Raw genomic sequence first — 27052 nt, forward strand, 5'->3', positions numbered from 1 at the left:
GAGGATGTTTGTGTCGGGCGACCAATAGCAGGAGTGTGAGGGCGGGGTGGTTTGAGGTGGGAGGGTCATACCTCCAGGAATACGTCCAATCAGAGTTTACAACCCTAGTCTATCTCTCTCTCTCTCTCTGGCTCCCCAACTAAACTTTGCAATCTAGAAATTCGAGTTAGTTGTAGCAAAGTTACATTCATAAGATTAGTCGCAGTAAATCCAATTCAAGTATTGCAAGGTAGTTATAATGCTATATCATAAATTATTAGATGATATTACTTTTAGCACAAAGTTAATAAACTTAATAAAAGCATTCTCTGGCCCATTACTCTACCTTCTTTGTTTTTCCCTTGTTATCTATAGCGTCTTTATTAAACACCCATTAATATAGAATAAATTAGCTGCTTTTTTGGAGCATTCTTGTTTGCTTTATTAAATGTAAAAAGAGAATTCATTTTATACCCCATTAGATAGAGTTGTTATGGCTAAAGTTTAAAGAACAACAGACCATTGTGTGCCTTTATGCTAATTCATGAGAGGCTTGAAATCATGCCATGTGATGCTATTGCACAAATAGTTAATGGCATAGAAAATTGAGCAAGCCCAAAAACAGGCATGCAGTGGGTGCAGGGAACAATCCCCGCACGTGATATTGGGTCTCAGTCCTCATTATCATCGAGCTGGCGAGCTGCAAACACCTAATGGGCATCCCCAAGCAGCTCCCCAGCGAAGAGGACTCAAAGATCGGGCCGCTGTGACACCAGCAGCGGCCTCTGACAAGTCGTTAAAGGGGATCTGGAAGGCGGGGCTACTGGAAAGGGAACTGGTGGCTGGGAGGGAGGGTAGTGGAGGGCGGGAGGGGAGGTAGTGGTGATCGGGAGGGGAGGTGCAGTGGTGGCGATCAGGGATGGCAGATGCCGGGATCAAGGAGGGTAGAGGTTGGGATCGAGGGGGGGCAGTAACAGTGGCAATCGGGGTGGGGGTGGGGGTGGAGCATTGAGGACACATTTCAAGAAGCTCCCAAATGGCAAAGAGAGAGTAGTTTTCAATAAAATTCAAGAAATGTCCCTTTTTTAGAAGAAAATTATACACAGCCTCAAAATGCATGGGCCTTGCAACATAGTCCCACCATAAGTCAGTTGCAAGTGGGGGACAACTGTGGTATTTGGATGCTACGAAAGGACTACATACTGTGATTGCGTTCTGCTCCCCCAATGTTGAACATAAGTTCAGAGCTTGTGCACCTTGCCTCCTTCTCCCTGTCTATTCTGCTTCAAAGTGAATATTCTGTTCAGCCCAACCTCTTCAAGTTTTTACATCATGTTTGATCCTATGTGATTGGATGCCTATTCTTTCCTTTTAAAAAGAGCCATGCTCAAGAGTCTCCACTAAAGCAATGCTGTTCCTAAATCCCCACTCTTATTTGTATTTTCTTTTGTTATCGTGTACAATCTGTGACCTTTCTTGACATTGTTCTATGACTGTGACTTCAGTCCATATAAAACTCTTGAATCAGCTAATGACCCAAATTAAGAACACCCAATGAACCATTTCTGTTGGCTTTATTTTTCCTTAACCACCTCCCATTCTCATACACCAACAGTCCTGAAATGACGACACTTCTCAATCTATTAAATACCCATGTGCAAGTTTTCCCATCCTCTGCTCCCTATCACCCAACTGTCTCAAACAACTCCTCCACAAGAAACCAGCCATTACTTTGTACCAACAATCTATCACCATTAGGTTATTTCCATAATTAGTAATTCTATTATCCATTTAGAAAATATGATGTTATAAAATTGAAAATATGAAGATTATCAGAGCTGCAACAGAAATTGTACACCCAGAGGAAAAAATCAATTGGTTCTGACTAGAGAATCACATTTAGCTATTTGATAAACAAATTTTAGCTGTAAAGGGACTGAGTAACATTTAAAATCTAACAATGGGGAGGACTTACTGCTTTTACAACAGGAAATGTACTATAATTACTTGAGCTTTAAGAAGGCAGGTTCAGAGATCTTTTGCTCCTGTGAGTTTTATTTCTAAGGGAGCTTTGCTTCAATACAAACAGCGTCACTGAGTAACTACATGCAATTGTCCTCGAGGCTGCCTTTTGTTTCTAATGCCTACCCTAGGTCTATCAAGCAAGGGACTTTAAAAGCCTGATTTTAATACCTGAGGAGAGGTTTGGATTTTTTTTTTTAATAACAGTGTTCTCGGAAACATCTTGTGATACGCACATTATCCAAAATTGCTGCTGGAGACCACTGTGGTAAAATCATTTATAGCTTCTTCTGAAGATGAATTCCCAGCAGTCTAATTTATATTCTGTAATAATAATTGTAATAGTTATTTATCCTTTATTTTCCTCACTTGTTGATTCTATTCATAGCTGCCTCCAAACATTTTCCAGCAGCTGGAAAGTCACAAGATAACAAGATAAATACGCATGAGGAAGGCCATTCGGCCAAACTTAGCTCAATGGCCAAGGGATAAAGAAAAAAAATTGAATCTGACAGAACTATCTAAGGGCAGCAGCAGTTTTCCACTGATGTTTTCTGTTTGTTTCCTATACAGAATGCTCTGTTAACAAAATATGTATTACTGTATAAATATTAGCACTAGTTTCAATGTCACAACAGGAGACTAGATTTTCCAAGAGATACCAACATTTAAGAGTTAAACTTGTGATATAAAATAATGTTTAATATTAACCAATGTGATTCCAGCAGGGGGTCCTGCGTACACTAAAAAAAAAATTGAAATAATTTTCTACTTTCATAAATTCCACAAAATGGTTCTAATTTTAAGTTTAAAACAATCTTGCTTGTTTACAACTTCTACCTCCTCCATCCAAGCATCACGTAAAGGCCAAACATGATTATAAAGCCATAGAGCACCACTTTTAGATCTGACATAGAGGTGTTATTAAAGCCAACGGGGTACTATCCACATCCACTTACTACTGAGCTGCTAACGCAAGAGTTTCCAACTATCACAACTTATTATCAGCGATGAATTGTCACTTAGTCACAGGACATTAGTAATAATAAGAGTTAATGGGCAGAATGAGCTCATGAGCACTAAAAGTCATCACCTGTAATGCTGATGATGAGCTGAATGAAAACCGATGACTGGCAGTAAAAAAAATCCCAACCGTCCAGGTTTACTGACCCTACAGTGGATCTTGTGGTGATCAGAGGAAGGAGTCAGCAAGCAGGATGACCTCAATTTTTGCAACTTTTGAATTCACCAAATCCTCACACAATGAGGGTTGCCTGGCAGCAAGTTGGAAGTTGAATCTCATGAACAAATAAAGTGAGTCGACACAATGTGTCAAAATGTTTCAGTGATATCAAGAAAATGGCCAAGAAAACAATGGCATTCTGTCAGGCAAAGAAAGGAAACAGAGAAGAAGCCTAGGCGAAGGAGCTGGCAGCAGATGAGAAGAAGATGCCCCAGCTCTTCAGCCTGGAAAGTTTAGAGTCATTTAACAAATTTGAAGTGGAAACCTGCTCCACTGAGTTTAGTAAGTGTCTACTCAAAGAATGCATTTCTTTATTGAATATATATCAAATTTATCTTGTCAATCTTTCAACAGAAATTCAATTTAACACAGAATCATATGCTGTTCATGATTTGAAATAGTAATGTTAAAGGAGGTAATTTTAACCTAACCCGCCAGTCGGGAAACTGACGGGATTGGGCGCAGCACTGGTTTTACACCTCGTCCTATTTTTCTCTCCATTGAAGTAAATATAGACTAACAATGGGCAGGATGTAAACCCAGCGTTCCACCTAATCCGGTCAACTTCCTACCAAGTGAGTTAGGTTAAAATTGCCACCCTTATGGCAGTAAACATCAAATATTTATACATGGCTGTGAAGGTGGTGATAAACACACCTAATTTCATACTATTCTCCCGTCCACTGATGAGTAAGCAACATCTAGAATGGAACCACAGACTGTTTCATAAAGCACAAGAGTTGTCACAGCAATCATCAGCACAGGGATTGGGGCTCCTATACCCAAGATTAGTGTTAAGTTTGTATGTATTATAAACAATATCACATTCTAGATAGTGACAGGTCTAGGGTTTGAAATAACATTGATGAACCACACAAGCTTTAATTTGTTATATCATCTCAAAACCACAATGAGGTAAATTTTCAACTTGCCACTGGCGGGACATCAACAGAAATGAAAATCAGACTGTTTCTATAATGGACGGCCGATCCACAATTCCAGTTTTATGCAAGTTGTCAATCTACCCCAATGTAGCCTTGGACCACTCCATTATTTTCTACATAACACTGAAAACCCAAAAGGATGAAACTGCGATCTACTCCGAGGAATGCATTGCACTAAAGTGGTTTGGGATTACACTAGACTTGTAACTCTTGGATACACTCTCTCATTTGGGTACAATCAAGCGCCTAGCATCATAGATGAGCTAACTCAGCCAGCTGCTGCCCTCTTGTGTTTGAAGCTAAAAATCAAAAGAAAAACTGGGCAGGGTGGGGGGAGGGATTTTCCTTTTATTACTACCTGATATCGGGCAGTACCATAGCGGGAAATAAAGGAAAATATTCTCCGGACCTACTTTTCCGCGGTCCCAGAGGCTGGCTGGGCTGCCTGATATTGCCTGAGCCCGGAGCCAGCGGGCATTTGTTTTCCACCCACAACCTGCCAGCCGAATGTTAATGAGGTCTTCAGAATGGACCATGCCTCCTGCTAGCACAAAGTCAAAATTATTCCCATTACCACTGCCACTTACCTCCCTCCAGACAGCCTGCACCATCCTCTTTCTTACTGCTCAAAACCATTTCTCCAGTTTTCCACCGATCTTCCCCCAAAGTTACAGCAGATGATTGGAAGAACCCGTACGGAAATTCCAGATGATTATATTCAAACAATGACAGTAGATGCAAGCAGCTAATTTGTTAATATCTATATTGTTCTCCTTTTCATTATTTATTGAGCTCTACCTCCACTGTCTTGACCCCTCCACTGTCTCTCATTTATCACACTGCTTGTCCGACATCCAGTACTGGATGAGCAAAGATTTCCTCCAACTAAATATTGGAGGATATATTGGGAAGACCAAAGCCATTGTCTTTGGTCCCCACTGCAAACTCCATTCCCTAGCCACCGACTCCATCTTTCTCCCTGGCCCTGTCGACGGCTGAATCAGACCGTTCACAACCTTGGCGTCCTGTTTGACCCTAAGATGAGGTTCCGACCACATATCCGCTCCATCGCCAAGACCGTCTACTTCCATCTCCATAACACCACCCGTCTCTGCCTCTGCCTCAGGTCATGTGCTGCTGAAACCCTCATCCATGCCTTTGTTACCTCTAGACTTGACTATTCCAATGCTCTCCTGGCCGGCCTCCCATCTTCCACTCTCCATAAACTTGAGCTCATCCAAAACTCTGCTGCCTGTATCCTAACTCACACCAAGTGCCTTTCACCGATCACCCCAGTGCTCGATGACCTACATTGGCTCCCGGTCCGGGAACGCCTCGATTTTAAAATTCTCATCTTTGTTTTCAAATCCTTCCATGGCCTCACCTATCTCTGTAACCTCCTTCAGCCTTACAACCCTTCTGAGATCTCTGCACTCCTCCAATTCTTGCCTCTTGCGCATCCCCGATTTTAATTGCTCCACCATTGGCGGCCATGCCTTCAGCTGCCAAGGCCCTAAGCTCTGGAATTCCCTCCGTAAACCTTTCTACCTCTCTATCCTCCTTTATGACGCTCCTTAAAACCTACCTCTTTGACCAAACTTTTGGTCACCTATCCTAATACCTCCTTATGTGGCTCGGTGTCAAATTTTGTTTGATAACGCTCCTGTGAAGCGCCTTGGGACGTTTTACTCTGCTAAAGATGCTATATAAATGCAAGTTGTTGTTAAACCAAACAAATATATAGAATCATAGAATGGTTACAGCACGGAAGGAAGCCATTCGGTCCGTCGAGTCTGTGCTGGCTCTCTGCAAGAGCCGTCCAGCTAGTCCCACTCCACCGCTCTATCTCTGTCTAGAATGCTAGAAAATTCTAGATGCTGTCATTTCCATGTGAAATTTTGCACAGTCTAACTATACAGTGCACAAGAATGAAAAAAAAACAATTACAGGAACATTTTATGCTTGGATCAGAAACTTTGGCAGAGATTTTAACTGCCAGCAGTTTTACAGTAGGAAGCCAGTGACTTCAATTAGATTCCCGCCCACCCGCTATTTTAACTGCCGGATCTTGTTAATATTCTGCCGGTTGACTTCCCACTCAGTAGGGGCGGGAAGTGCTTATGAAGTGGCTGCTTACCTCTGGAATTTTGGGTGGTCCTTGCTGCCTGCCATCACCAGCATGGGGACCAGGTTTCCGGGGGTGATCTCGGGGTACAGAAGGGAGGAGGAGTTCTGGGCAGGGGAGGCCTAAATTTTATTCTGGGGTCCAGAGGAGCACTCCTGCTCTTCCTGGCCCCACAAAACAAAGTAAAAAACTTAACCTTGAATGGCTTCTTTTGCTTTCGAGCTTCTTCTCACTTGAATTTACCTGGCGAGAAACTGCAACGGCTTCCCTGCTCAGGTGGGAATTAAAATCGCAGTTGGGCTTAATCATGACATCGGACCCCGATCTGCATTTTTAAGAAACACCCTGTTGGCTTTGAGTGGGTGTATTTGCCGCCTGCTCAGAAGAGCAGGTTAAAATTGAAGTTAGCGGGACGTTGGCGTGTAAGTCACCCGGTCAATTTAACTTTCTACCTGCCCAGTTTCTGCCAGGTGGGTAGGGTTAAATTCGACCCTTCTACAACAGCGGATGGATCTGGACTGATACAATGTTAGCGTATGCTTGGATCAGATATGTATTTGTCTAGGGTTGTCTAGATTTAAAACCATATATGACTAATCTGCAATCATAGGGTAACTACCGATCTAAAACTAGTTGTGATAAAAAGTCATCTGACCGAAGTTCTACTGCAGACTGACCTCCATCTAACTAGCACCAAGATGAGTTACATGGAATTATGCACATGTCTGCTTTGATGCATGCCCAGAACTTTTCTCTCCACGTGGCTATTTTTAGCATGTGGATGGAAGCATTCAATTTGTCCAGACATTAAAAAAATCCCATTGGAAGGATTAAAATTTCCAAGGTAGTCCAATGGACTTCATCACCCGACTGGAATTAAAGAGCATAATTTATGTAGTTGCACTCCCAGCATAAGCCTTACTTGCTGGGAGCACGTATTGGGGATTTAAGTGCATGCTCCTTTTAATAGATGGGAAATCATGGGTAGTATGACTCTAAATTCCCACAATAGACTTCTGGCAGGTGAGGCTCTGCGCCTGAAATATGATTTCATAAAATTGTCCCTATACTGTAAAAGAATTTGAACTGGCTACAATGTAATCTAATATAAAACTGCCCCATGGAGAAGAGAGTATCACATCACTTGGCTTTAATATACTCAGGTGTAAGATCAGAATAGACACCAAAGTGAAAGCAATTTCAGGTTTGCATCGATGAAAAGTAGCAGTATAACTTCACCCTTAGATATTTAAGAACTTACAAGAATTTTTAGAAACAGGAAAAGACCATTACGGCAAACAGCAGCACCCCTCTCTCAGAGAGGCACCCCATCTATTTGCTGTCTCACTATCATTTATCTTTCCAGAATCATATTTTATTATTTCATGAGGCCACTTATGCTATCTGCTTCAATGTATTCTCCTTTTTACTTACTTCACAACTCTGTCACCCTTTGGTTGAAAGTCTGACTTCCGTTCTTATGCCTAACTTTTTAATTTTCACTTGTGTCCCCTAGCATTTGAACCCTTCACCATAGTGAACCATTTACTTGGAAATAGATTATGGATGTAATGGATTGTAAATTTAGATTATGTTACCTGATAAGATTGTGCTGCTTTTCAGTTGTTCTTCAAATCTGTGGCCAGTAGGCTCTTTTACATCTTGTGGTGAAAATGTTCTGTTGCTGTGGTGCCTTTTATTTTAGCAATACACCATGGGGACCACAGGTTCGGAGGCACTGTAGTAAATTTTCTTTTATTACTTTTTCCCAATAAACAGAAAATTGTTGCAATTATTTCTAAAAGTTTAAATGAACGTTTATGCAGTCTTATATGAGAAAAATAACAAGGTTAAAGATTTAAAGTGTTGTGTTTGGCTGAACCCTTTCGATATAAGAGACAAAGCAAAAGGGCTACATGATTATTGCTGGTTAATGCAACCCGGAAATCAGCCCGAAAATGTGCCCAATGCTGCCCCCATTTTGCTAATGTCAAGTTACACCCAAGTATCTCCCAATCTCATTAGAATACTCCCAAAATTAAAATGGACGTAAATGGACAAGAATCAGTGTAAAGAATCGGGGCCCAAAGAAATGCCAAATTCGGACCAGTATATTTGTTCTTTGAGTCTGAAAATGTAAGTTGAAACTCATTTAACCATCATTCATCCACATGAGGCACAGCATGTAAGGAACCTGCAATCAGGGAAGCTTTTCAATTTTTAATGTGACTTAATGCTTTTTTATGGCATAAGTATAAAAGAAACAGAAAATACAGAGCAGGTCTCAGTGAGGATAAATTTAACAAAAACGCTCAAAAAGTTGCAAATAAAAGAGCAGAAAAATGACTTTGTTTCCTGCTGCACCTTGAAATCTGTTTGCAATGTTGAGAGACCCCCAAACAAGTGCACTTAGAGGATACTGACATGAGAGAGTCGGGGACGTGGCCAGTGTTGTGTGCAGAGATTCATCCAACAGAGGGTTTGATGGACGGATATGAAAGATTGAGGAGACTTGGGCGCATTGTAGTTACGTAGGTAACTCATGGACAAAATTCTGCACTCTTTTAACCCACGTAATTGGTTTGAGTCCAGATTACATGTGTCCGAGTGCAAATCTAGAGGAAACTGCAGGCATACATTTAACAGAGACTAATGTCAGTCTTTGACTTTCAGGTTCTGTTGTCCAACCATCAGCTTCATAGAAACATTTAAATAGTGATTAATTTTGTCTAAATTCACAGAGATCTGCTTCTCTTGCCCTTGTATTATGATTTGTTGAAATTTGGGGATCTGAGTAATCTCTTCTGGTTGAAAAATCTATGTAATGCCCCTTAGAGTCATAGAGTCATACAGCACGGATAGAGGCCCTTCGGCCCATCTTGTCTGCGCCGGCCATCAGCCCTGTCTACTCTAATCCCATATTCCAGCATTTGGTCCGTAGCCTTGTATGCTATGGCATTTCAAGTGCTCATCCAAATGCTTCTTGAATGTTGTGAGGGTTCCTGCCTCCACAACCCTTTCAGGCAGTGAGTTCCAGACTCCAACCACCCTCTGGGTGAAAAAGTTCTTTCTCAAATCCCCTCTAAACCTCCCGCCTTTTACCTTGAATCTATGTCCCCTTGTTATAGAACCCTCAACGAAGGGAAAAAGCTCCTTAGTATCCATCCTATCTGTGCCCCTCATAATTTTGTACACCTCAATCATGTCCCCCCTCAGCCTCCTCTGCTCCAAGGAAAACAAACCCAATCTTCCCAGTCTCTCTTCATAGCTGAAGCGCTCCAGCCCTGGTAACATCCTGGTGAATTTCCTCTGCACCCTCTCCAAAGCGATCACATCCTTCCTGTAGTGTGGCGACCAGAACGGCACACAGTACTCCAGCTGTGGCCTAACCAGTGTTTTATACAGCTCCATCATAACCTCCTTGCTCTTATATTCTATGCCTCGGCTAATAAAGGCAAGTATCCCATATGCCTTCTTTACCACCTTATCTACCTGTTCCGCCGCCTTCAGGGATCTGTGAACTTGCACACCAAGATCCCTCTGACCCTCTGTCTTGCCTAGGGTCCTCCCATTCATTGTGTATTCCCATGCCTTGTTAGTCCCTCCAAAGTGCATCACCTCGCACTTTTCCGGGTTAAATTCCATTTGCCACTGTTCCGCCCATCTGACCAACCCATCTATATCGTCCTGCAGACTGAGGCTATCCTCCTCGCTATTTACCACCCTACCAATTTTTGTATCATCAGCGAACTTACTGATCATACCTTTTACATTCATATCCAAGTCATTAATGTAGACCACAAACAGCAAGGGACCCAGCACCGATCCCTGTGGTACCCCACTGGCCACAGGCTTCCAGTCACAAAAACAACCTTCGACCATCACCCTCTGCCTTCTGCCACTAAGCCAGTTTTGTATCCAAAGTGCCAAGGCACCCTGGATTCCATGGGCTCGTACCTTCTTGACCAGTCTCCTGTGGGGGACTTTATCGAAGGCCTTACTGAAATCCATGTATACCACATCCACTGCGTTACCCTCATCCACACGCCTAGTCACCCCCTCAAAAAATTCAATCAAATTATAGTCAGACATGATCTTCCCTTGACAAAGCTATGTTGACTATCCCTGATTAATCCTTGCTTCTCCAAGTGGAGACTAATTTTGTCCTTCAGAATTTTTTCCAATAATTTTCCTACCACTGATGTTAGGCTCACTGGCCTGTAGTTCCCCGGTTTTTCCCTACTCCCCTTCTTGAATAATGGTATTACATTAGCGGTTCTCCAGTCCTCTGGCACATACCCTGTGGCCAGAGAGGTTCTGAATATATGTGTCAGAGCCCCCGCAATCTCCTCCTTTGCCTCACACAGTAGCCTGGGATACATTTCGTCCGGGCCTGGGGATTTATCCATTTTTAGGCCTGCTAAAACCGCCAATACCTCCTCCCGCTCGATGTTAATATGTTCGAGTATATCACAGTCCCCCTGCCGTATTTCTATGTCTACATCGTCCTTCTCCATAGTGAAAACAGATGCAAAAAATTCATTTAGAACCCCTCCTACATCTGCCGGCTCCACACACAGATTGCCATTTTTGTCCCTAATGGGCCCTATTTTTTCCCTAGTCATCCTCTTACCCTTAATATACTTATAAAACATCTCAGGATTTTCCTTTATTTTGCTCGCCAGTCTTATTTCATGGCCCCTCCTTGATCTCCTAATTTCTTTTTTAAGTATCCCCCTGCACTTTTTGTACTCCTCTAGGGCTTCCTCCGTCTTTAGCCTTTTGTATCTGCCAAAAGCCCTCCTTTTTTTCCTAATCCATGCTCGTATATCCCCTGACATCCAAGGTTCCCTGGAGTTCTTGGAACCACCCTTGACCTTTACGGGAACATGTTGCCATTGTATGGTCTCAATCTCCCTTCTGAAAGACTCCCATTGCTCCGATGCGGATTTTCCTACAAGCAGCTGATCCCAGTCCATTTTGGCCAGATCCTATTAAAATCGGCCTTCCCCCAATTTAGAACCTTTATTTCCGGCCCCTCCCTGTCCTTTTCCATGACCACCTTAAATCTCACCGAATTATGGTCACTCTCACCAAAGTGCTCACCTATTAGCACTTCTTCCACTTGGCCGGCCACATTCCCTAGAATTAGGTCCAGTACCGCCCCCTCTCTTGTAGGACTTTCTACATGCTGGCTCAAAAAGCTCTCCTGGATGCACGTTAAGAATTTTGTACCCTCTAAGCCTTTTACACTCTGAGTATCCCAGTTAATATTGGGGAAGTTGAAATCCCCCACTATTATTATCCTATTATTTGCACAATTTTCTGAGATTTGCCTACATATCTGTTCCTCTATCTCCCCCTGACTGTTTGGGGGCCTATAGTACACTCCCATCAAAGTGCTTGCCCCCTTTTTGTTTTTAAGCTCCACCCATATGGCCTCATTAGAGGAACCTGCTAATATATCATCCCTCCTTATGGCAGTAATTGATTCTTTAATTAATATTGCGACCCCCCCTCCTCTTATACCTCCCCCTCTGTCTCGCCTGAAGATTCTGTACCCCGGAATATTGAGCTGCCAGTCTTGCCCCTCCCTCAACCATGTCTCTGTGACAGCAACAATATCATACTCCCATGTGTTTATCAACACCTTCAGTTCATCCACCTTATTCGCAAGACTCCTTGCATTAAAATAGATGCCATCCAGCCTTGCCCTCACATATTTGCCCTGTCTTCCAAGCTGACTTGTTTTTTTCTCTATATTTGGCTGCACATCACCCCCTATTGTAGCTCCACTCTGTATCCCATCCCCCTGCCAAGTTAGTTTAAACCCCCCCCAACAGTGCTAGCAAACCTCCCCGCAAGGATATTTGTCCCGCTCTGGTTCAGGTGCAACCCGTCCGACTTGTACAAGTCCCACCTTCCCCAGAAGCAGGCCCAGTGATCCAGGAAACTGAAACCCTCCCTCCTGCACCAACTCTTTAGCCACGCATTCATCTGTTCTATCCTCCCATTTCTATACTCACTAGCCCGTGGCACTGGGAGTAATCCAGAGATTACAACCTTTGAGGTCCTGCTCTTTAATCTGCTACCTAGCTCCCTAAATTCTTGATGCAGGACCTCATCTCCCTTCCTACCTATGTCGTTGGTCCCAATGTGGACCACGACCTCTGCCTGCTCACCCTCCCCCTTGAGAATGCTCAGTGACATCCATGACCCTGGCACCAGGGAGGCAACAAACCATCCTGGAGTCACGTTTACGGCCACAGAAACGCCTGTCTGTTCCCCTTACGATAGAATCCCCTACCACTATAGCTCTTCCACTCTTTTTCCTCCCAGCCTATGCAGCAGAGCTACCCCTGGTGCCAGGAAGTTGGCTGCTGCTGCCTTCCCCTGATAAGTCATCCCCCTCAACAATATCCAAAGCGGTATATTTGTTTGAGAGGGGGACGGCCACAGGGGACCCCTGCACTGCCTGCCTGCTCTTCTTACTCTGCCTGGTGGTCACCCAATTACTTCCTGCCTGTACAACCTTTACCTGCGGTGTGACCATCTCACTAAACGTGCTGTCCACGACGTTCTCAGCATCGCGAATGCTCCTTAATGAATCCATCCGCAGCTCCAGTGCCGCAATGCGGTTTGTCAGTAGCTGCAGCTGGATGCATTTCCCGCACACATGGTCGTCAGGGACACCGGAAGGGTCCCTGATTTCCCACATAGAGCAGGAAGAGCATAACACGGGGCTGGGCTGTCCTGACATGACTTACCCTTTAACTAATTAATTCAAATTAAATGAATCCCACCAATTTCACTTCAATTAAAAAGGTATACTCAAGGGCCCTTGCTGAACAGCAGTCCCCCACGACACAACAGAGACCAGAGAATCCACAAACTCTAACCTTAGACAAATTCAGCAGGAAAATACTCACCAGCCAATCACTTACCTCTTCCTTGGTGACGTCCCACTTGGATTACTTTTTGCTTCTTATTTATCTCAGGTCCAGGAGTTAAGTCCCTGTGATGTCGCACAGTAGTTGTCTCTTGGTGCAGGTCTGCTGCTGCTTTTATTCCACAATCTCAGTCTTCTCCTCTCAGGTCCACTACCGCTCTGCAGGAAAAGTTTGGAAAAGCAAGGCAAAGCAGCACCTCCTTCCCCCACTTCACCAAACTCCCACACTTACCGAACTCTCAGCACACTGTGTAATATAGTGCGGACTGCACTGACAGGCCCCTGTATTTCTACAGTTGAGACTCAGATGAGTCAGGCCTGCCCCACCTTCAGGTACCAATTGAATCTAGCTAACCAATTAACTTGCTACAGCAGCTCTCTGCTGAAGCCTGACAGAAACTTAGAAATTTAAACTTTTAAATTGACCTTAAACAGTTGAAGCAATATGCACTAGATTTAAAGAGATTAACCCTTCAACTCCCACTTACCGAACTCTCAGCACACTGTGTAATATCCGCACACCTTATCACCATCTGTCTGGAGCGAGCGTTTGGCTTAGTGGCAGCACTCCTGCCTCTGAGTCAGAACTTTCAGGGTTTGAACCCTGCTCCAAACAGCTCTGACAGGTGGTGACCAGAGCTCCAGCTTTAAATTCTGGGTTGACATCCAGCAGGCCAGTCATATTCGATGATTGTGGGCAGCCTCTTCACATCATATGGGCTGGTATAAAAATGGTTATGGTTATGGACATGGAAGCAACATTCATGTCGTGGACTGACAGCCTGTGAATCCTTCCACTACTTCACACTCCCCTCCAAGGGAAGAGTTCAAACATATGACAACAACAACCATCTGTCTGCTTTCTTGTTTTAAATTGGTCCCTGCTAATCACAAGGCCAATAATGTACTGACGAGTGGGAGTCAATAAAACATTATTGCTCTATCACTGCATTCTTTAATATATTTCCTTTTCAAGTGTTTATCCAATTCCCTCTTAAATGCCATGATTGCCTTGCCTTTAATAGCCACTTGTGGTAATGAATCCAATATTTAATAACACGTTGCATTAAAAAAAATCTTCCAACTTCTTCCTTGAAGCTTACAGTACTAATCTTACATTTATGTTCCTTGTTACTGATTAACCAACCAGTGAAAATAATCTTTCACTATTCACTGTCTCAAACCCTTCAAGACTTTTAAACACTTTAATAGATTCCCCTTATCCTTCACTGCTCGAGTGAATAAAGCTCCAGGTTTCAAGCCTTTCATCATAACTATATCCTCTCATCCCAAATAGTAAATCTATGTTGCATCTTTTTCATGGTTTTAATAGTCTATCTATATTGTTATACACCCGTTTTCCACCACAGCCAAAAATTAAAATCTACCCTCTGCACTCGCACTTTCAAGGAATTATGTACTTGAACCTATAGGTGTCTCTGTTCATCCACACCCTTCAGTATCTCCAGTGTGTACTCCCATTCCTTGTTTGTCCTCCCATTACATATTATCTCACATTTATTCACATTAAATTCCACCTGGCTGCTCATTCTGCTAATCTATGACTTCCTGGAGTCTTTTACAGTCTTCCTCATTGCCAAACCCTCTACATTTGTGTCATCAGCAAATTTTAAGATTGTGGTCCCTATGCCCAAGTCCAAATAATCAGTATGTACTGAGAACAAAAGTGGACGCAGCACTGACCCCTAGGATACACCACTTCAAAGACTTCTCCAATCTGAGCAACACCCATTCATCCTAACTCTTTGTTTCACGTTAACTTTCGATCCATGCTGCGACTTCCTTTTGTATTACGTGCCTCAATTTTTCTAACAAGTCTGCTCAAATGCCTTCTATCATTGTTAGGCACTACAAGTATAAATGAATTGTGTAAGAATTTCTTGCATGTGTATTAAAACCAGTACTGTACCAGTAATCATGTTACGTCCTGTCTGTTCTGTAATCATCGTCTTTTAAACGCTAACGTTGATGCTTTCAATCATTCTGGAGCATGCTGTACAGTCTGGCCATTGAGTGTTAACTCATTTCTATGTATTCTCACTTTTTATTTTATAGCAGTGAATTATTATGTCAGGGAGAATAAGATTGTCAGTGGCCACAGAACACATTTGTTCCATCTTGTGAAACAAATTGAAGTTTCTTGTTCATAACTGAAGAAGAATTCATATGCTTAACTAATAACAATTCTGATTTTATAGTCAGATTTGAAGCATCAAGCTGCCTTTATAAAATCAAGGAAGCACAGCATTGAGATATGATTGTTTTATTTTTAAAGACTCGTTAATTAAATGTTTCTGGTAATGTTACCGCTTGTAATTCTGTAGAGCCTGAAGGCTCCAGTCATTAAAATATTATTCACATATTTCAAGAAGAATTCATTACATTTTGAAAAAATGCTAAGTTACAGGTTGTTACAAAATAATTCATTTGACTGCATTTACGAAGAAAACATTTGACATCAAAATTAATACAAGTTTATAACTCCACAGGAGTCTGTTCTTCACACTATCAGTTATGATAATTATATGGATTTGATTATTCTACAAGATGAATGACTAAAGAATTAATATTACATGCTGTTCTTCACTTGCAAATTCTTTCCTTGACTTTATAAAATGCTAATATAAATATACTTTGAGAATTCACTATTCTGGGGTTGTTTATTTTTTGCTCAAGCACTCCCTCACCTCCACCTTTGATGGCCTTATCCCCAATAAAACCCTTACTCTCTCCCATCCTGGTTGTTCTCCCTGGTATTGCCCCCAACTTCACTCCCTTGAGTCCAAGGGATGCAGACTTGAGTATATCTGGTGCACAACTGGCTTAGCATCCTTCACCTCATCTGGCTGGATCACATCAAGCACGACTGGGCCTTGGTCTCCTCTGCCAAAACCGCCATTATTCCTTGATCATCCTGGAATGCAAAGATAACGTCCAGCTCCTTTTCTCCACCACCAATGGTCTCCTTAAACCCCCCTCCCCTGCCCCCTCACCTCCAACAACAATTGCAAGGAACTCATGGAAATCTTTGTCATTGGGATTGAGATCATCCATTTAGTTGCCTCTGCTTCTACCCCCCACCCCCTGCTTCCCTTTGCCCACCTAGCTAAATCTCACCCCAGGCTATGCTAGCCCCAAATCTGAAACCAAATCATTCTCCAATTTCTCTCCTCCATGCTCATCTTGTCCTTGAGACCCAGTTTCTGCTCTCTCAACCTCATTCCCATCAAACTGCCGACCCACCCAACTTCCTTTTCTGGCCCCCATGCTAGCTGATATTGTAAATGGTTTCCTCCCCTCAGGTACTGTTGCCCTCCCTTTCAAACCTGCGTCATCACAGCCCTCCTCAAAACCTACCCTGGACCCCTCTGTCCTTGCAAACTACCTCCCCATATCCAACCTACCTCCTTTTCCTCCCTGAAGTCCTTAAATGTGTTGTCACCTCCCAAATCCACGCCCATCATTTCCGCAACTCCATGTTTGATTCTCTCCAATCAGGTTTGCACCCCTGCTACATCATTGAATCGACCCGAATCAAAGTCACAAATGACATCCTTTATGACAGTAACCATAGTGCACTATCCCCCTCGTTCTTCTCAACCACTCTGCAGCCTTTGACACAGTTGATCACACCATCCTCCTCCAACACCTCCTCTGTTGTCCAGCACAAAGGGACAGCCCTCAATTAGTTTCACTCTTACCTATTTAATGGTAGTGGTTGTTGGAGGCCAATCATCTCAGCCCCAGGACATTGCTGCAGGAGTTCCTCAGGGCAGTGTCCTAGGCCCAACCATCTTCAGCTGCCTCATCAATGACCTTCCCTCCATCATAAGGTCAGAAATGGGGATGTTCGCTGATGATTGCACAGTGTTCAGTTCCATTTGTAACCCCTCAAATAACGAAGCAGTCCGTGCCCGCATACAGCAAGACCTGGACAACATCCAGGCTTAGGCTGATAAGTGGCAAGTAACATACGTGCCAGACAGTGAGTATGTTACTTGCCACTCCAAAAAGAGAGAGTCTAACTACCTCCCCTTGACATTCAATGGCATTACTATTGCTGAATCCCCCACCATCAACATCCTGAGGGTCACCATTGACCAGAAACTTAACTGGACCAGCCACATAAATACTGTGGCTACAAGAGCAGGTCAGAGGCTGGGTATTCTGCAGCGAGTGACTCACCTCCTGACCCCCCAAAGCCTTTCCACCATCTACAAGACACAAGTCAGGAGTGTGATGGAATACTCTCCACTTGCCTGGATGAGTGCAGCTCCAACAACACTCAAGAAGCTCGACATCATCCAGGACAAAGCAGTCCGCTTGATTGGCACCCCATCCACCACCCTAAACATTCACTCCCTTCACCACCAGTGCACCGTGGCTGCAGTGTGTACCATCCACAGGATGCACTGCAGCAACTTGCAAGGCTTCTTCGACAGCACCTCCCAAACCCGCGACCTCTAGCACCTAGAAGGACAAGGGCAGCAGGCACATGGGAACAACACCACCTGCACATTCCCCTCCAAGTCACACACCATCCCGACTTGGAAATATATCGCCGTTCCTTAATTGTCGCTGGGTCAAAATCCTGGAACTCCCTCCCTAACAGCACCGTGGAAGAACCTTTACCACACGAACTGCAGCGGTTCAAGAAGGCATCTCACCGCCACCTTCTCAAGGGCAATTAGGGATGGGCAATAAATGCCGGCCTTGCCAGCCACACCCACATTCCATGAATGAATAAAAAAAATTGTAGCTAGAACATCTCCAGCAATAGCTTCTCTTCCCATCCCTGCACCATTACCCTGGAGTCTCACAAGGATCTATCCTTGGCCCTCTCCTCTTCCTCATCTATATGCTGCCTCTTATCAACATCATCCGAAGACGTGGTCAGGTTTCATGTATACGCTGTCGACACCCAGCTCTACCTGTCCATCACCACTATCGACCCCTCCACTGCATCCGTGTTATCATTAGTGCATGTCCAACATCCAGTCTTGGATGAGTGGAAATTTCCTCTCATTAAACATTGGGAAGACCAATTCCATCCCCTTCCTGGCCATTTTCTCAGGCTGAACCAGACTGTTCACAGTCCTGGAGTCCTATCTGACTGTGAGCTGAGCTTCCAACCCCATATCATGTCCATCAGCAAGACCGCCTACCTCCACTTCCATAACATTGCACGTTTCTACCCCAACTCAGCCAATCTGCTGCCAAAATTCTCATCCATGCAGTTGTCACCTCCAGACTCGACTATTCAAATGCTCTCCTGGCCAACCTCCCATCCTCCACCCTTCATAAACAGCAGCTCATCCAAAATTGTGCTGCCATATCCTATCCCGCACCAAGTCCTGCTCACCAATCATCCCTGTTCTTGCTGACCCATGTTGGCTCCCTGCCCCCCAACACCTCAAATTTCAAACTCTCATCCTCATGTTTAAATCCCTTCATGGCCTCCACCCTCACTATGGTTATAACCTTTATCGAGCCCTACATCCGAGAACTCTGCGTTCCTCTGGCCTTTTGTGTAACCCCCAGTTCCTTCATCCCACCATTAAAGGCCATACCTTCAGCTGTGTAACCACCATCCTCTGGAATTCTGTCCTTAAACCTTTCTGCCTCTCTACCTCCCCTCTCCCCTCTCCCCGCACCCCCCCTCCCCCCCACCACCGTTCTCCTTTAAGACCCTCCTTAAAATCTACCCTTTTGACAAATCTTTTAGTCACACCTTCTAATATCTCCTTTGGCTTGGCGTCAATTTTTGTCTGATTGTCTGAAGCACCTCAGGACATTTTTCTATGTTAAAGGAGCTATGTAAATGCAAGTTGCTGTTGTTTTTGCCCTGAATATATTGATCAAACTTTGTTTTAAGAAATATATGTGATTTTTTTTTCAGATTCTCTTCAAATGTAGCAATATGAAGGGGCTGGTTCAATATTTTGATACTGTAGCCAGCACTAATGGCGATCCCAACTGTTGATCCAGGTGACCATGGCATAAAAACAGCATTCTGAGAGGTGCTAAATTTGGGTTGAAAGTGGCCCTGTACACATATGTAACTCTTCATTACTTGCACTATGGACAAGCTTACACGTTACTTATCATTGAGTTCTCTCCAGATTACAGTGTTGGAAAGTCCAAGACCATTCCCCACCACCACCTGTGATTTTGAATGATGTTCCAATTACACACAATTTTAAATGTTAACTATAGAAAATAGTGATCCACATCAACATACTTATTGATCTTGTGGGTGATATTTGATGCACTGCACATTAGTTGCGTCCACCTCTTCTCCAGTAACTCATTACTAAACCCCATTGGGCTTTCCTTTTTGAGAGCAGCAAAGAAGATCTATCAGATACGATGTAACTAAATTATATTTATTACTGTCACAAGAATAATAAACTTCTGTGCAATGTATTTATACAATGGATGGCAGGTAAATCAACATTCAAAACTCTATTACTGACTTGGCAGAGTTTTTCACAGACACTGCACCATTTAAATGCAAGTAACATTACTGCCCCAGTATATGTCAAAGAATTAGCAAATTATGCTTAAGGATTAGTAAATGATCAACTCTGTGCCTCGGGAATTGGTTAAAAAAAAATCACTAATATGGCAACCAGTTGCTTATCTGTCAGTAACACATAAATACCTTGAAGATGAAGATTAGTATTCCTTTAGGTTACCGTATGCATTTCCTATTTCATATTGTTCAGGTTTTAAAGAAGAATAGCCTTCTCTAATATGAAAATATATTAGGTAAATTATAATGGGATGAGGTTTCATCAAAATTAGGGCAGCAATTTTGATACAGAATATTTTTTTCCTCTTTTCACTATCAAGCTCTGCCTGCACCAATGATTGTAAACAATTTTACAACACCAAGTTATAGTCCAGCAATTTTATTTTAAATTCACAAGCTTTCGGAGGCTTCCTCCTTCGTCAGGTGAACGATGTGAAAATCGTTCACCTGACGAAGGAGGAAGCCTCCGAAAGCTTGTGAATTTAAAATAAAATTGCTGGACTATAACTTGGTGTTGTAAAATTGTTTACAATTGTCAACCCCAGTCCATCACCGGCATCTCCACATCATGCACCAATGATTGTTATTGGATTAGATGCAATTTAAGAAATTGTCTGAACTACCTTAAAGGGACATAATCACCCATAAACACTTTAGAGCTTTGGAGCTGATTTATAAACACACACCATAAGAATGTCATCCATGATACAATGATATCACTCACATAATAATTGTGTAATTTTCACATGATATCATTATGACACTCAGTGATGCAAATAATTCTCAACTGCTCCAGAGCCAATCAATTTAATTTATTTCCCTAAAACTGCAATGTCCTCCTTTAACACCAACCTCTGGAGACAACCTCCAATTCCTGCAGTGTGACAGTTCCATTTACCAGACTATCCATCCTTGTGGCTCAATTACAGCCAATTAGTGCCAAATGACAGGCAATTCTGTGGACTTGCACTTTGGAACTGGGTTAAAACTGGCTGAGCTCATTTCAGATTTCTTACAGCTGTCAGAGTTTGCAATCTGGATTTGAACTGGGGACAGTGTTCCTATATAATGTACCAATCAGACTTACTCACCCTCTCATTTTATGTAAATTTCTAATATAAAAATAAAAAGGAACTTTGGAAAACAGTATTTCTGAATTCTTCATATAAACAGTTAGCTTCTATTTGTATTTTTATGCAATGCTTCTACTATAATCTCCAATGGTTTAAAAACATTCTTTAGATTTGGTAAACATCACAGAGCATATTCCTGTGTACTGTTGCGGGATTCAGATTCTACGACATTCCTCCTGTAGCTCTGTGGCCTGAGGGAGGGAAATATTGATATCAGGTCACATTAACAACAGTTACTGTGAACTGTTTTGAGACAACCATGAATGTTAATATACCTATCATAGGGGAAGAGACCATTGCTGATGTAGAATATGCATCAAGCAGAGGTTGAGGAATATATTAATTTTTAATTCCACTGCATAAAGCTGCCAGGAGTAATACAACAAAGCACTTCTGTTGGCTTGTTTCCCAGACTTGTACATTTTGAATACAGTGTTGATAAAAGCCCACATAAAGGAGCTACAACATATTTTGTCATGGCTGTAAAAATGAAGTGCTTCATGCCTCTATGCATTCCTGTAGAATTGTGTGTTCTATTTTTCAAGCATAATGCCTTTGAGGAGTGTTTTATCTTGTTCTTTTTGGTCAATATAATGTGACGACTGTTAATTATTGTCAATTGACAGGAAATCAGTAAAAGGGAGTTTTGAGGCAATTAGGTTCAGATTTTTTATTTTATTTATTACTTCAAATTGTATTTATTTGTACATTTCCAAGTATCTGGAAGTAGTTTATTTATATATCCTGCATTAACAGAGACAGTGCTACCATTATAGATCCAAGCAGTTAGCATCAGTGTTTGGAAAACTGATACTAATCCATCATGTTGGACACTGCAGCAAGTTAACACTACACCAAACAAAGCAAACTAATGTGGTTTTAATAGTTTTACCTTAGCTTTTATTAAACTAAAATATAAAGATAATTCATTTCCAGTGCCTAAAACAATTACACCATTTCCATTATCAGCTACATTAGTACAACCTTCCATATGCAAACATCAAAAGTACCTTGCCAGTCATTTCACCCTGCCCTTAAAATAGAACAATCTACGACTGCATGTCAGTTTCACATCAAGAAAAATGGTAAAATAATATACTCATTCTATATATTGTCACTATCTTTACTTTTTATAGAGCCTATTTTAACAAGAAGTGTCACTGGACATATTGTTGATTTTGTATCTTAGACAGTATTTTTAAAAGCATTTACTTTCAATATTTGCCACATGTTCGACATCTCAATATGCACAGACAATAAGTAATAACCACAGTGCTGTTTTGTCTTAGGACCCAATTGTTTTGCAGGAGTTACTGTTATCCCAGCTGGCCGAGAGGTGAAGATCGATGAATGCACAACTTGCCATTGTTCCTATGAGGCTGGCACTTGGAGAGTTGACCATCAGGCAACTTGTATCAAGAATGACTGCAAGGAAATCTAGTCAAAAGATTGTACAGAAAAGGAAGAGAAAGAAGTTTTTTGTTATATTGAATATAAAATGAGACTGAAAGAAAGCTGTTTTTTTGTACATACTGTATTGCATACCGTACTTATATTTAATTAGTTATATTATTTGTACTAAATCTGAGCAATAAAAAGTGACTAGTATATTTCAAGCATCATAATTTGGCACTTTTAATTTTCAGTAGATGACGTAGGTTTGTAAAAATTCTGTCAGTTTTCCATCAGACGTCATTCCTTGTAGTCACTCCTGCACCGTTCAATCAAAACTCAAAATGGAGCTTTGAATGAAGGTTGAGCAGGAGAGCTCAGCAAAGCATATAGGAAAAAGCACAAGAGAATAATGTAAAATTTTGTACTACCAATATTGGTGAAAACTGAATATTTTACATTAGAGTAAATAACTTGCAAACATAAAATGTAAACATCTGTGTTTAGAATTTTTTGTGGCAATTAGCAACAGCTGCTCTGTGTGTTTGCAAGATTTTAACATTTTGTGGTTGTTGGATACATCAATACTGTTTCTGGAAATCCAAATAGCTTTGCTTCTACTAAGCTCACAACACTTTTTATATGGTTTTCTCCATTCATTTGGTTTTGGTTTCTGAACATTATTTATTATATTTCTTCCTTTTTTTTTGTCTCTCCTCATTATTCACTATCCCCAGCCAAGACCTGCTCACAGGCCTCTGCCAATATTGTTCTTCACTAGAAACAGCTGCGTGGGGCGGTGGGGAGGTGTCAGTCCCCCAACGTTTCCTTCTCTCCCTGAGATGGCACAGCTTAGATCAGATGCTTGCCATATGGAGCATAACACATACAAACTCATGTCCTGCTCACATGTTGAAGGTTCATCTAAAATCTTCAGACACCTCTTCTTTGTCACAGTGCCAGGAGGTAATAGAAACCAATACACAATTCAAATTCTGGATCATTTCCAATCACAGAGGAGCATAATGTGCAAATAGAGATGTCTGTAAGCAGTGCCTGAAGTTTCTTTTCCCATGGTATTCTACTTTATGGATATTAGAACCTGCTCATCCGCCATAACTTTGGTGGAAGAGCCACGAAAACCCTGGAAAAATGGCGTGAACGGTGTTTACCCTGTTTTTCAGGATTTCCATGGCTTTTCCATTGATGTTATGGCGGGCAAGCGGGAGGTTAATTCACCCCCACAGTGTTAATTCACCCCACAGTGTTAGATTTTCCTTGGATTGGCGGGTTAGTGGTGGGAGGACTATTGCTCACCAACCCACACAAGTCCGCTGCTAACCTGCTGGTTTTTCCTCCAGTAGCCTTAATTATATATGCAGGGTGGGTTAGGAGCAGGAATACCACATCTCATTAGATTACTGGTGCAGCACTTAGAATCATAGAATCCTAGAATGGTTACAACACAGAAGGAGGCCATTCAGCCCGTCGCGCCCATGCCAGCTCTCTGCAAGAGCAATCCAGTTAATCCCACTCCCCCGCCCTTTCCCTGTAGTCCTGCAGATTTTTTCCTTTCAAGTACTTATCCAATTCCCTTTTGAAAGCCACGATTGAATCTGCCTCCACCACCCTTTCAGTCAGTGCATTCCAGATCATAACAACTCGCTGCGTAAAAAAGTTTTTCCTCATGTCGCCTTTGGTTCTTTTGCCATTAAAACTTTTTTTCAGAAAAGGTAAAAGTGGAAGAAGGATCAGCAGCCTCAGAGGGTCAGCAGCAGGAAGACTTCCCAGCTGCTCACACGCATCCATGGATGTTTTACTTGTGAAGTAAGAGCTGAAAGGAAATAACTCTTGGGAACAAGGGTAGGAGACCCCATTAGATTGCGGTTCAGGTGGTATGGTGGGAGGTGGCTCAAGCAGGCAATGCAATCTCCACAACCCCAAGAACTGCCTAACAGTGCAGGAAGAGGTTGAGTGATGCATAACCAGTGCCACAGAATGCAACTGAGGGAGGAATACCACTACTGAAAACTCAGACGTAGAAATTCAATCGCAATGTGCCTAGGGGTCCAATATGGCGGGCAGCTGGTGCGCACTCATTCCACGCCATAAGCGCACCACCCACCACATTGGATCAGGCTCAGTAGGCATCCGGGGAGTGCGCCAGAAGCATTTAGGACCTTTTTATGAAATTGGTATGCCCCAGCACCTGATTCGCCACGTGATAAACTCGCCCAGCAAATCATGATGCTAATAGGCAGCAAGGACCCTGCAAGAGCGCAGTTTAAAGGGCTCATCCACTCCATGAAGATTAGTTGCTGGTTTGTCCTCTTAGGCTGCTTGTTAACTTCCGGGCCTTTTTTTTGGCTATTTTCTGCATTCCACAACTGAATTCTTGGAACAACTTTGTGCTGGTGTGTGTGCTGGACTGCTTTTGTCTACTTTGAAAACAGTTATAAGTCATGGATGGTCGGGTATGTCTGGCATTGGGGCTGGAGGACAAGGGGGCAGGAGCAGCTGAGGGAGGAGGAGGGCACTGCGTAGGAGGCCATACCCACAGCAGGTCTTCTGGTAGCATTTCTCATACCTCAACTTCACCAAGGAGCAATGTGAGGGGTCTGCACTTCACCAAGGAGGCTATAGAAACATTGAAAATAGGAGCAGGAGTAAGCCATTCGGCCCTTCAAGCCTGCCCCGCCATTCAATATGATCATGGCTGATCCTCTATCTCAATACCATATTCCCGCTCTCTCCCCATACCCCTAGATGCCTTCTGTGTTTAGAAATCTATCTCCTTCTTAAATATATTCAGTGACTTGGCCTCCACAGCCTTCTGTGGTAGAGAATTCCACAGGTTCACCACCCTTTGAGTGAAGAAACTTCTCCTCATCTCAGTCCTAAATGTCCTACCCCGTATCCTGATACTGTGACCCCTTGATCAGGACCCCCCCCAGCCAGGGGAAACATCCTCCCTGAATCCAGTCTGTTTAGCCCTGTCAGAATTTTATATGTTTTAATGAGATCCCATCTCATTCTTCTAAACTCGAGTGAATATAGGCCGAGTCGACCCAATCTCTCCTCATAAGACAGTCCTGCCATCCCAGGAATCAGTCTGGTGAACCTTCACTGCACTCCCTCTATGGCAAGTATATCCTTTCTTAGGTTCTTTATTAAAGGACTGTCACTGAGCTATGTCACCTGCTGCAGCCACAAATGGAGCTCCAAACCAGGGCATGGACAGTGCTGCCTGTGGCTGTCAAGGTCACCATGGCCCTTAGTTCCAGGTTGCAGAACATAAGAACATAAGAATTAGGAGCAGGAGTAGGCCATACGGCCCCTCGAGCCGGCTCCGCCATTCAATAAGATCATGGCTGATCTTCAACCTTAACTCCACTTTCCTGCCTGTTCCCCATATCCCTTGATTCTCCTAGAGTCCAAAGATATATCTATCTCAGCCTTGAATATACTCAACGACTCAGCATCCACAGCCCATTGGGGTAGAGAATTCCAAAGGTTCAAAGCTCTCTGAGTGAAGAAATTCCTCCTCATCTCAGTCTTAAATGGCCGACCCCTTATCCTGCAACTATGCCCCCTAGTTCTAGACTCTACAGCCAGGGGAAACAACCTCTCAGCATCCACCTGTCAAGTCACTTCAGAGTCTTATATGTTTGTATGAGATCACCCCTCATTCTTCTAAACTCCAGAGAATATAGACCCATTTTATTCAACCTCTCCTCATAGGACAACCTTCTTATCCCACGAATCAATCTAGTGAACCTACGTTGCACCACCTCTAAGGCAAGTATAACCTTCTTCAGATAAGGGGACCAAAACTGTACTCAGTACTCCAGATGTGGTCTTACCAAAGCCCTGTACAATTGTAGTAAGCCTTCATTACTCTTGTACTCCAACCCCCTTGCAATAAAGGACAACATTCCATTTGCCTTCCTAATTGCTTGCTGTACCTGCATGCTAACTTTTTGTGTTTCTTGCACGAGGACACCCAGATCTCTTTAAACACCAACATTAAATAGTTTCTCACCATTTAAAAGTATTCTGTTTTTCTATTCTTCCTACCAAAGTGAATAACCTCACATTTCCCCACATTATATTCCATCTGCCACCTTCTTGCCCACTCACTTAACCTGTCTTTATCCTTTTACAGACTCTTTGTGTCCTCCTCACTGCTTACTTTCCCGTCTACCTTCGTATCATCAGCAAATATGGATGCATTATACTCGGTCCCTTCACCTAAATCATTAGTATGGATTTTAAACAGCTGAGGCCCAAGCACTGATCCTTGTGGCACCCTACTAGTTACAGCCTGCCAACCTGAAAATAACCCATTTATGCCTACTCTGTTTTCTGTCCTTTAACCAATCCTCTCTCCATGCCAATATATTTCCCCCAACCCCCTGAGCCCTTATCTTGCGTAACAACTTTTTATGTGGCATCTTATCGAATGCCTTTTGAAAATCCAAATATACTGCATCCACTGGATCACCTTTGTCTATCTTGCTAGTTACATCCTCAAAGAACTCGAATAAATTTGTTAAACACGATTTCCCATCAGCAATATCTCGTAGTTTGCTGTGCACCAATGTGTCAGGGAGGTCACTGAGGCACTCTATGCCAGGAGAAATACCTACATAGCATTCCCAATGGACAGAGTGAAGCAGGATGAGAGAGCACTCGGCTTCACTCGCATT

At 42.8% G+C, this 27052-nt stretch overlaps 1 protein-coding gene across 1 annotated transcript in view; it reads left to right on the forward strand.

Moving 5' to 3' along the window:
• Positions 1-22495, forward strand: part of vwc2 (von Willebrand factor C domain containing 2) — a 128142-nt gene extending 105647 nt beyond the window's left edge. The window contains exon 4 of the mRNA XM_068005237.1: positions 22241-22495. Coding sequence (XP_067861338.1) covers positions 22241-22392 — 152 coding nt within the window. The 3' untranslated portion in view covers positions 22393-22495. The remainder of the gene's footprint in view (positions 1-22240) is intronic.
• The last annotated feature ends 4557 nt before the right edge of the window (positions 22496-27052 follow it).

Source organism: Heptranchias perlo, chromosome 2 (genome assembly GCF_035084215.1).
Source record: "Heptranchias perlo isolate sHepPer1 chromosome 2, sHepPer1.hap1, whole genome shotgun sequence".
Lineage (NCBI taxonomy): Eukaryota > Metazoa > Chordata > Chondrichthyes > Hexanchiformes > Hexanchidae > Heptranchias > Heptranchias perlo.